The following is a 12,537-nucleotide window of genomic DNA, read 5'->3' on the forward strand; positions in this document are numbered from 1 at the left end:
GAAGGAGAGATGTAATGGATGTCTGTAGTAGATGTCTGAATATACTGGAGGATGTTTATACTTGAGGAGGTTAGGTTTATTCCTGGGAGAAGGGGAGATGTAGTGGATGTCCCTTACGGGCATCCATAGCTGTTGCTGTAAGGCGTGGCGCAGGCGCAGTTGTGTTAGATGAATAAAGACGTTACTTGAAATGGCCACGCTGTCTGAGTCCTTATATGAAACACCACCTAAGCTTTACCACAGATACAGTATATCGAAAGACTGAAGACTGAAACATTTATTTTGTGTTAAGGGTTTATTATAATATTGGGTCCTTGTATACTATTGCTACTGTCATTTTGTATTTTATTTTCTTGTATGCATGTACATAACCTTGTTTTTGTTACAGCCTCCCACACCCCCCCCCCCCCCCCCTTCCCACAAAAGGCCTTTGCTTTTTGGACAGGCTGCTTTTGTATAAGAATTTGTTCTTAATTGCTAGCCTGGATAAATAAAGGTTAAATAAATAAAAAATAAATAAGAAGGGGTAGGACCTGATAATCATCTTGCTTCTTCCTATTCCTTTTCAGACAAAAGACTGTATTTCAATGTTTTCTTTCACAGCAAATCTTTGTATACTAATTGAATTGTTATTTTTTTATTATTTTATATTGTTCAAAATAAACTATTCATTCATACCTGCTCTCTACAGTGCAGATCAGACCAGTGCTTGCCTGCACTTGGCGTATCCAGTACTTACTGTACACAGTGTCGACACTGCACTTAACATCACAGCATGTGGTCCTCAGTTGGTAAAACTTGGCACTTGGCACTACACACAAAATGTGTAGAAAAATGTGTCCCTAACTGTGTGTGTGTGTGTGTGTGTGTGTGTGTGTGTGTGTGTGTGTGTGTGTGTGTGTGTGTGTGTGTGTGTGTGTTTGTGTGTGTGTGTGTGTGTGTGTGTGTGTGTGTGCGTGCGTGCGTGCGTTAATAGGGGAGGGGATGGTTGAGGGTTTAATTCCCACTGGGGCCCTAATATATACTAAAATATATATGCACTCAAGGCCTGTTTGAACACGCAAAAGGTGCTTTGGATGAAAGCATAATCCACCATATGTATGGCGCATGTCAATTTTTACCAGATGATGGTACATGCTGCTGAATTCAGATTAACTTCCTGTCATTTCATATTGCTTGGTATGGAGTGAAAACTATGACAAGCAGTGGGCTTTTCTTAACCCTAGATAAAAAAAGAAACAAGGCCATGGAAATTAGTTTCCCCCCGCATATCCCTCATAGATACACACACTGGTACACCGTACCAGAGAAGTCATTTTATATCCAGGTCATGTCTTTGAGCTAGAGTCCAAGTCAAGTCTTTGAGCTAGAGTCCAAGTCAAGTCTTTGAGCTAGAGTCCAAGTCAAGTCTCATGTCTTTGAGCTAGAGTCCAAGTCAAGTCTTTGAGCTAGAGTCCAAGTCAAGACTCATGTCTTTGAGCTAGAGTCCAAGTCAAGTCTTTGAGCTAGAGTCCAAGTCAAGTCTCAAGTCTCTTTTTGGAATTATAGGTTCTTAATCCGCTGTGCAACATGCACTTCATTTTACATGTTGATTATCTCTACATTAAAAGGGCACTTCACCAAAAAAGCCTGATTTAATCTCACACAAAAAAAAAAAAAAACCTGTGTTACCAAGTAAACAAATCATCGTCAGCTCTCAGAATGGTAGTCAGAAGCCTGCACCGTTAGCGTTAGCATCTAGCCTAGCCATGGCAGACTATTTGATTCCTTAAGGGGTCGAAATTGCCTGGGTTTTGGTCATATGCTCCCAAAATGCTCCCGTTGTTTGGCTACTTCTATGTGCAGTGAAAACTACTCGAATGCTTTATAACCTAGTCATTGATTTAGTTCAGGGTAATCTAAGATTAGCCGCAGAGCTAACGCTAGTTAACGTGAGCTAACGCTAGTTAATCAAGCTCAGTAGCTCACAGAGAGAGATAAACAGCTGACAGCGGATAGTACAGGACGGTACAAATACAATAAAAAGGCGGGTGGGGGCTGTTGTGTAAACCTTGTACTCTTTAGTTCACATATAATAAGAGACGGATTATTTGCTTGCTCCACCAGTGCACCACAACAACACACACCAACTCTCGTCACAACGCTTTATGCTATTTTCACAGCACTGTCGCAACATTACCGTAAAACGTGAACACCGTTGTGACCCACTCGCTCCACTAGTGAGGACTGGTCTCGCCCTCTGCTGGCGCGTGTGTGCACTACACTCAAAACTCCGTTTCACTGTAATAGGAACTGAAGCGCATCTGTGATTTTGACGGTGACGGACGGTATTGATTTTCAATACCGTCGGGATTTCTAAATACCCTGGTATACCGTAATACCGTCATACCGCCCAAGCCTAGATGCTACTGCTGTGCTGTTGAGCGGATACGACTCTCCACAGGATTTTCAAAATAGGTTAGGTCCGTCATTATGCTACAGTAGTTTGGCAAGGTCCATCTTTATGCTACAGTTGTTTGGCTAGGTCCGTCTTTATGCTACAGTAGTTTGGCTACGTCCGTCATTATGCTATAGTAGTTTGGCTAGGTCCGTCACTACGCTACAGTACTTTGGCTAGGTCTATCTTTATGCTAGAGTAGTTTGGCTAGGTCCGTCTTTATGCTACAGTAGTTTGGCTAGGTCCGTCTTTATGCTACATTAGTTTGGCTAGGTCCGTCTTTATGCTACAGTAGTTTGGCTAGGTCTGTCTTTATGCTACAGTAGTTTGGCTAGGTCCATCATTATGCTACAGTAGTTTGGCTAGTAGTTTGAATAGGCTTCTTAGATGAGACAGTGTTGTTGACGCTACACTTTGCTCACTTCATATCACAGCCGGGCAAATAAACATAGACTGAAATGAACTTTCAATCTACCAGGCGACGGTACATCATTTTATTTTACTTACTCAGAAGCATTTTATATCAACTAAATGCGGGCCACTGATTTGTCAAACACTTACCACAAAGTTGTTTTACATTCTAGTAAAAGGACAAAGGTTCATTTGACAAAGGACACATTCCAGTAAACAGACAGACAGTCTGCTTACTGCAGTATGCTACATGTGTGCCTAGCATACTGTGCCATCTTTACTATGCTAGCAGAACCATCTGGCACTACGCTGTCCCTTGTCTGATGGTCACTTGTCTCCTCATGTAAAAAAGAATGTCTGTCATTCTGTAAACATTTCGTTTTTTTTAAAAGGACAAAGATTCTGCCTCAACTCACTGCAGCTGCTGGATGAGCAACTCCTCCTGGTTGAGGTACTTGAGTCTCTCTTCCTCCACCAGGAGGCGCTGTCTCTGGAGCGGGTCCTCCTGGGTGCGCATCGCGTCTAGCATCATGAGACTCAGCTCCGACTCGGTCTGTCTGAGCAGGGCCAGCACCGAGTCCTGGTTCTCCAGCTGAGTGGACGACAAAGGACCCGCGAGGAGCGACATGGTTAGCAATTATCACCAAGTACTTCTACTCAAGTTCTGTAATCCGTCCACTCCCCTAAGTATTTTCTCTTTATTTAGATGGGAGGAGGGTAGAGTGGGAGACACAGGAGAGACGGTTCTGGCAGGATCTGACCCCAGGACAACAGGGGGTCTACTCTAAACCACTACACCAGGGGTCGGCAATTAGGTTTGGCCACGGGCCAGATTTTCCCCAAGCCATTGCTTGGCGGGCCAGGATCAAAAACAATGGCTAATTTAATATAGTGAAAAAAGACAAACGTTTTTCTCTGGTCTGCATCCCCTTAACAATTGTGTGTATTGCGCCGTACTGTATTTTGTTACTCGCTCCATCTCGAACGCGGAAGTGAAAGTGCATTAGGGAAATATACACGCGGCCCGGTGGGACTATTCCATTGGTTCTCCCAGTCCACGTGACCATTTCTAGCATTTCAATTGGCTATAGTGACAGACATGCTTTTGATGACTACCGGTAGATAGATACAGCTTCACAATAAAAGACACCCTGGCGTCCCGAGTGAATATTTCCCGCGCGTGAAATAAATATCATATTCTCAAAATAATCTGACGGGCCAGAAATTATTGCTGGCGGGCCAATGTCGGCCCGCGGGCCGCCCTATTGCCGATCCCTGCACTACACCATCTCTGGGCAGTTGCACTTTGCACTGTTAAAGTGCAGGCCTGTCACCCGTAAAAGGAAATAACCAGAGCCACCAACCACGTTAACATAACCTTTAGATAGAGGTGAACACAGAAAGTAAAACGCATAGATCATCATAGAGAATGTGTACTTTTACTTTGGATACATAAATTTTATTGGATACTGATTACTTAATTCTGTTTCACATTCAAAACTCGCACTCATGCACATCTGCACACACATACATGCATAGTATTTATTTATATGGAAGGCCAATGGGGTCAGAAACATCTCACCTCTCCACAGACACACACATTGTAGAGTGCCCACCCTAGTGGGCTGCGTAGAGGCTTCAGCACCATGGACAGCAACCTCTACCTCACAGAGTTCAACTTGGTGAGGTCACTGGTCATCAGTATTATCCATCACAACTGCTTCAGGTGTGGAACTGAGTCACACCTGATTCTCATCGTTGATTAAAGGGGAACACCACACAAATTTAAGAATTCACATACAGTACGTTATTCCCACGGTCTGAGACAGTCCAATAGTGAACATGATCGACTCTCTCCTATGTCAAAGACCTAGAGGGCTAAAACTCATCAGGTATAAAGTCTAGTACTGCTCCATAGACAATGAAAGATGATGAAGGCGACAAAACCCAGGGGAATGCTGTGTGGATAGAACTGAGAACACTACTATAGGATGAAGCTCATTTGGGTATTACAATTCAAACAAACATTCTGTGAATATAAAATTGTTGTGTAACCTGTCATGTCATCTAGAGACTTCTTTCTCTCCGACACGTGCAGTGACATCTACTCCTCCACTCTGTGCTGCGACTCTGCTGTGTGCGCAGACGGAGCGGACAGTTTGTTTATAGTGTTGTCTGACTAAGTATTGATAACACGTATAGTATTTGTCAAATTATTGTTTTTTTTATTTGATGTGTAAGGGTCCACCTGTCCCAGGACCTTTCTCCCCTGTCTGTACTCCTCAAGAGCCCCCACCTTTTCACATTCTCTCCCATGGTCTCCCTCCACTCATGAACAGTGTTCATTTTGTTGACTAAATTGTTTTTGCACCGTGTACCTTTCCAGCTTTGCTGTAATTTGTTTTCGTTTATTTTCTAGTTTCTCAGTTTAGTGTCGTTACTGTTTGTTTTGGCTTTCTTTATTTTTTAAGTGTCTCTCCTGCGAGTATTTACTGCACCGTCTTGAGACGTGTCGTTTTGTTTTGTACATTTTTGGAGACTTGCTCTCACCTTGCTTTTCATTTTCCAAGTGTCTCGAATTAAAGGAGCAGTGCTCATATTCGACAATCTACATCTACCTCTCCCTCGTCTCTGTTTGCGTTTGGGTCCTCTGCCAACACAATCCCTAACATGATGAATGTTTTATTTCTATTTAAAAAAATATATAATTAAGAAAAAAGAAGCATGGTGGGGACGATGGGCTGTACTCGGTGGACATCTGAACACAGAGTAACACCTTAACACACAGAGTAACACCGTATGAGTATTATCTGGTTCCCGGCATTGGGAGAAAGTAGCTCATGTTCAGATATTAATTGAACTTTCCTAGACCACATAAATAACAACTGAACATTTAATTCTTAATTTGGGTGAAGTTCCCCTTTAAACCTGGAAGTCTCTCCTCAGCATTGGAGATTCTCCATGTGGGAAGCTGAGAAAGAGAGGGTCAGTGAACCAATATGGTTCAATGCCACAGCTCATTGGACACATTTGTCATTTAATTATCACCTGCTAGTTAATTACAATCACCTGTTAGTTAATTACAATCACCTGTTTGCCGACCAAGATGTCTGAGATCGAATACTATGAACACACACACACACACACACACACACACACACACACACACACACACACACACACACACACACAGACCTGTATGTTGCGCAGCTGAGAGAGCTGCTTGCGCAGCGCGCTGGTGTTCTGTTGCAGGCCTTGGAGGTGGAGCTGCATCTGCAGACGGGACACAGTGATTGGCTGGCTGGCTCCCGAGGGCGGGGGCGGCATCAAGGCCAAAGGCGCAGACGGCGTCAGAACTGCCAATCAGAAAGCGTGCTTTAAAACAGTGACTTGTCTGTCAACGTTGTTTTAGACTGTTTTACAACACACTGGAATTTAAAGAGTTTGTCCCAAACCACTGGATCCAGAGTTAATTCAAAGTTAAATGAATGCTTAACGTTCCTTGTATGGCATAATAACCACGTCAGTCAATGACAAAATAGAGTACACTGTGAGAGGGAAGTCTTGTTTGAGGGAAGCCTTAAAGGAACATGGCAACATTATGGGAAATCTGCTTACCAGACAAGTCAGACAAGAAGATAGATAGCAATTTCCTCTCTGTGCATTCAGTAGAAAGCTATCCGGCTGCAAGCAGCTTAGCTTAGCACAAATTAATTAAATTAATGGAAGCGGCTAATATAAGTGTTGGCCAATAACACCTTTCCCGGAGTTTAGGCTAGCCACTACGTATCTGCTTCCATTCACTTGTGCTAAGCTAGGCTAGCTTGCAGATGGAGAGCTTTCTACTGAATGCAGTAGAGAGGAAATTGGTATCTATATTCTTGTCTGACTCTGAAGAAGTGTATTTCCGATATAGTTGCTGTGTTCCTTTAAAAACAAATGAGGGGAAAATGTAAGGTTTCCATGGGGGAAGCCTTATAAAACAATAACACTGAGTGACTTTAGCTTCCACAAAATAATAGTCTTTATTTCCTGTTGTATTGTACTTGTACGATTCTACCTTTACAGTTATGAAGATCTGACATCAGCAGTCCAGGACAAGTTCTGTTTCCAGGCCAGGGGCAGGGACTACAGCCTTACAGAGGTATTATGATGGTACACAGCATGGGGAGGCTTCCAGGACGACACAATCAGTCGTGGCTGTATTCCTACACTCTTACAAAGTATGTGTTATATCCATGCGTAACCTGATTATGAACAGCACCTGTTACTCCTGTTACTTTTCAATCAGCATTTGGATTTGGATTTAAAGGGATAGTACAGAATATATCTTTATATTAAGTCGTATGAAATACTTGCCAGTTATATAACCATTAGCTTACTTACAGATGCATAAGCATTAGTGTAACTGCGTATGCACTGGGGCTAGTTTCAAGACATTATTGGGCTGAGAGACTAATCAAACATCGCTTTTCTGGTCAAGCATGACCGACAGAAACAGGTTGAAATGGGATGTAGAGCAGGGGAAGACATTCTGAGAAATGACGGCGGGTCCGGGAATCGAACTCGTGTCCCCCAGATCCGTGACGAGCACGGTTTTCCCCGACGCAGAAATAGCGCCGAGATATGCGGTGAGCTACGGGAGCTCCCCTGTTGTGAATGGTTAAAACCTTTGTCTGCATGTTGTGGTGCGGATTGAAACCTTTTTTTGTTTTCCAGAACTCGGACGGGACTCTGTAAAAGTAAGCTCATGGTTATGCATCGATTTGACATCATACTGTACCACTTCATGTCAATAAAATCTGAAATATCCCTGATGCCTTACTACATGCAGATCTGAGTCAACCATTTGACCTTCAGGTTATAGAAAAGTCTGTCTAACCACCAGGTCACCAGGTTATAGGACAGCCTCTCATAACATTAACTTAATGTGTTGATCTCTAACACACTGTATTGAAAAGTAACACAAGATGCATTGTTCCTAGCCAGCTACACAGATACACACAAGACGCAGAGCCCATATTATGTTCAGAAGAACACAACACATCCTACTGAAGACAGATACAAATACAATGTCCCCATAGAGTGTCTCTGAAACAGGAATAACTTCAGAGAGATATATATACGTTGAGAGACGGCCACGGACAGAGAGCCCTGTGACAGTAATTGGGGGTGTTTTCAGTCTCATGCATAACGAGACGGAGGGATACGTAAATACTGCGAGGCTTCCAGTCGATCATTAATAGGAAAGTTGCTTTTTCCTCTGATGCGTGTCAAGTCCACTGCTTCGATGCGGGATGCAATCCTGTCTCCAAATTACTTCAGCAAGAGTAGTACTTCTGCAATCCATTAAGCCACTATCCTCCATTTGATTGAATGGCGTCAGTATCACACTGAAAGCCCACTTTATTTTTAATATTGTACTTATTTTTTTACACTAGCTAACTTTTTTATGTTTAATTTTGAATGCCCTTTCCGTTTGATCTGTTTTATATAAAGCACTGTGAATTGCCTCTGTGTATGAAACGTGCTATATAAATAAACATGCTCTGCCTTGCATCTCTTCTGGTTAACAACTATGGCAAAATGGCAATGACCTACAGTAAATCTTTCATAATTGTCACTGTTACTTCGATACACTGCAGAGTGCTAAACCGGGCAAATACCATTCTCTACGATGGCCCTCCTTTAAGGAAAGGTTAAAGGACACAAGGTCAGGGGAAGCGAAATAAAATGGGAGGAACAGCTGTATGTAGTCAAGCCTACTGTACAATACAACTGATATGTTGGAAACTCAGAATGGAAGAACAGCTTGGGCCCAAGTGAATCACCTGTCAGTTATTGGTATTAGCAAACCCTGCAACAGGAAGTAAACTTGGGCCCTTTAGAATGTTTTATGTTGTCAAGTTTGAAAGGGCGTACACTAGGGTATTTTTCCCACAGGTAATTCAATTTCCCCCTTGAAAGGACATGCAGCGGTCATAGTGGGTAGCGTTTTGCTAAAACTCTACCTTTGTCCTTAGCTAATGTCTCTCTGTGCCGCCTCATTAGTTTAGCTGAATGGGGTGTCCTGGCTTCAGCTGCGAGCACAAAGACTGTCCACAAAATAGACTTGGAGTCAAGGAAACCGTGACTGGTAGAAAATATGCAGCTTCATCATTCCGACAGAGGAACAAGTGTGTGGACAGATCATACAGAGAGCGTTTATGAGAGGGAAGCGCTGCAGTCATGGCAATGAAATGGAGACATGGATTTATCACTCAATGGCCTGTAAGCAGGAGTACAAATTAGCAGTGCTGCACAAAAACGAAATGCAATGCAGTGCGGTAACATAACAGAACCAAAATATTCATTATAAATGGCCTTTTTCAGTGTTTAGCATTGTTCCCTAGCTATGTGGACTTATATTAATAGGATCTATGTCTCTAATTCTCATATTGGCGCATTCTTCCAATTCTCCTCTCACAATATTCACCCTCACTGAACTGAGTCATCTGAAAATGTGCATATCTGTGATGTCAGAGATTTCTCAGCTGCATAATAATGTGGCAGTTGATGTGGCAGTTGGCACCAGGTCACACAGTGGTTGGAGCACAGCCTCAAAACGGCTTAAGATCTTGAGGTAGAAAAATGCTGTTTTTGAGTACTTGATTAGAAATACAAAACAATGAATTTAAAAAAAATAAATCTTACAGAGGTGTTCCATAGACTCACAGGAATTGTGTAAAAGTTCCCAAATAGTGAAAGAAATAGTAAAATTGTTCCCCTTTAAAGGTTATATATTATGGAAAATTGGTTTTGTCTAGTCTTGTCAGTCTGGAAGGTTATTTAGACTCCAGGGGAGAAATGCCAGATACTCCTTGGTGTTTGAAGGTTTGAAGTCTTCAGGTTAACTAGCCGAAACGAGCCGCTCAGAATGACTTCCCCCTCAATGATGTCACAGTCGGAAAACACAAGCAACGAATTATCTTTGATTAATCAATTAGCTGTGCTTTTCAGAGCCCACAGTCACTGACGTCACCGCACCTTCTTTCACTTGACTCCCTACAGCACTGAAAGCCAACACTTCACAGTGAGAGTGAACATTAGATGAGCTCTGTCTTTTCTCAGCAGTTATTATGAACATAATTTCAATTATACAGCCTTCAATACTGTGTGCCTCTCTGCTAACCCTGATGTACTTACTAGTCTGTTGTGTGATGTGGGCTACTACAGAGTGATGCCGGCTAACCCTGATGTACTTAGTAGTACCGGTACTCTGTTGTGTGATGTAGGCTACTACAGAGTGATGCCGGCTCTGGCACTCAAATTCCTGTATATTTATTGCATTTGGCAAATAAAGTCTTTCTTGCGTTGCTTCTAAAAAGCAGCTATAGCCAAAACATACAGTATACCTCTCCACGGTTAATCATTTTATTTTAGAATGCTGCTATTTTTACTGCTTCGCTATTCATTGATCATTTAGGCTCCTCCCCTCTTCATACTTTGTGCCTTGGCCTTCGACCTCAACTAGCATCTGTTGATAATAAGACTCAATGCCATTGAAATGGCTTTTCAGTGGTTCAACTCAAACGATAGGATAGAAAGACAGGGGGAATCTAAGGGATGCTAAGTAGGGGGGGGGGCTCAGACAGGAGGAGAGATGGTGGAGGGGGGGGCATAATACCAGAGACATCAGAAACACATAATAGCTACCTTTGGTTTTTTTTGGCCGTCCAGCTAAAAGGAGAAGCATGTGCAGCGGTTATGCAGCGGCAAATAAGCGACATGTGTGAAAATCAAAGTGAGGTGCATTAATCACAGAAGAGCAGAGGTGGAAGGTAACTGATTACAACTACTATAATCATCAACACTGAGTTTTTTAGTTTTGTTTAGTTTTTTGAGTAACACAACCTTTTGAGTACATCCCTGAAACGCACCCCCATGACAACATTGGAGGGACGTGCAATCCCGTCCACGCATCCTACCCACATCCCTCCAATGTTGTCATGGGGCTTTTTAACCATTTACTCACTTTTATTTCTAGATAGGAATAGTGAGTACAAATGCATGAGTAAATTTGGACATTACTTTATAATACAGCCATAGAGCTTTTAGAAAGCTGCAGAATAAAAGTATTGCTTTTCCCCCCAAAAAATATTGATTCATGAATTTATTATTTAAAAGATTTTGGCGGGTCCAAAATGAAAGTTGTCGTTTACATGTTACAGTACGTGCATGTATCTCCTCCCTACTTCCCATTTCCCCACGTGGAATGCACCTGATTGGATACATTAAATGCTGGTGTTCTAGTGCGACATCTAGTGGCTGAATGTTATCTATACTATAGCACATAAATGAGCACTTTTGGATAAGATTAAAAAAAAGGATCATCCTTGTTTTAATGTGTTTTTGTGTGGGACAATTTGGAGACGTCCACACAATGATGAAAGTAAAACTGAACTGATACAACAGCTGAGTAGTACATTCCCAGGATAGCTCTTTCTGCATGCACTTAAAATAATTACACACAAAAAAAAAACAGAATGAAAGGAAAAGCGATGCTGTGCAATGGACTGTACTCTCGAAATGAGGAGAAATACGTTTGTGGAATAGAAAACTGATAGCAGTGGAGGCCAGTGACAGGAAATAGGAAATACTTTTATTTGTTTTTTATTATTATCATAATTTTTTATTTATTTTTTTACCAGCACTTACTGTCAGTTCCTGAGCAGTCGCTGGCCGACTCCATCTTCTCTCTGGACAACACAGGGTTAAAGCACTTAGACCCAACTCTCTCTCTGCTGAGCAAGTAGAGTATTGATGCAAAGACTGTTAGTGGATTTGCCTTCCTGAGCGTTTGTAAGTGTGTGTGTGTGTGTGTGTGTGTGTGTGTGTGTGTGTGTGTGTGTGTGTGTGTGTGTGTGTGTGTATTTTCAAGTATGTGTTGGTGCGTGTATGAATCTCTATTTGTGTATGTGTGTGTATTTTTTACGAACGTGACTGTAAGCAAGATGTTGTACATGCATAATGCAAGCATGAATGTGTGTGTGTGTGTGTGTGTGTGTGTGTGTGTGTGTGTGTGTATAGTGTGTGTGTATATGTGTGTGTGTGTGTGCATGTGCATATGTGTGCGTGTGTGTGTGCGTGTCTTACAGGCTGTCTGCGTCTGGCCCCCTGCTCAGTACACTCTGCAGTAAGCCGGTCAGACTGGCTATCTGTTTCTCCATGGCCTCCATCCTCTCCCTGGACACACACACACACAGACACACACCAAATATAAGCACACAATGTCTTCTTTACATACACACTACATGTAATCAGACTTAAAAGGGCACTTAGCCGATTTTCAACCTTAATCCTATCGCTCTGTGATAATCGGACACCAACTAGCTCAGCCGTATCGACACGCGCGAGAGATTCCTCCGGGTGGCGTCACGGAGAGGAGAACAGACCTCTAGCAAACTGCAGACACTATTTCCTCAACCATTTCTTCAACTTTACACAAATTGGTTCTACTACTGTTGCTAGAGGTCTTCTCTCCTCTATATCTCTGCGTGCCGATGCAGCTGAGTTCTCAAGACACGGAACACGTTGGTGAGTTACATGTCCTCCTTCACAACAGGCACTAGGTGTGTTCACCCCTAACCACTCCTCTACCCCCCCCCCCCCCCCCCCCCCCCCCCTGCCCACTGGATTAGCTGGCATCT

The 12,537-nt window shown here is 42.7% G+C and overlaps 1 protein-coding gene across 1 annotated transcript in view; it reads right to left on the reverse strand.

Moving 5' to 3' along the window:
* Positions 1-12,537, reverse strand: part of LOC311235397 (SRC kinase signaling inhibitor 1-like) — a gene marked incomplete at its 3' end in the record, with an annotated part of 164,224 nt that overhangs the window by 57,157 nt on the left and 94,530 nt on the right. Inside the window, exons 7-11 of the mRNA XM_084322852.1 lie at positions 11,984-12,073; positions 11,546-11,586; positions 10,544-10,567; positions 6,044-6,204; positions 3,265-3,440 (exon numbers count right to left, since the gene is read on the reverse strand). Of these exons, the coding sequence (XP_084178978.1) occupies positions 3,265-3,440; positions 6,044-6,204; positions 10,544-10,567; positions 11,546-11,586; positions 11,984-12,073 (492 nt within the window). The remainder of the gene's footprint in view (positions 1-3,264; positions 3,441-6,043; positions 6,205-10,543; positions 10,568-11,545; positions 11,587-11,983; positions 12,074-12,537) is intronic.

Source organism: Notolepis coatsorum, assembly GCF_963971535.1.
Source record: "Notolepis coatsorum genome assembly, chromosome: 10".
NCBI lineage: Eukaryota > Metazoa > Chordata > Actinopteri > Aulopiformes > Paralepididae > Notolepis > Notolepis coatsorum.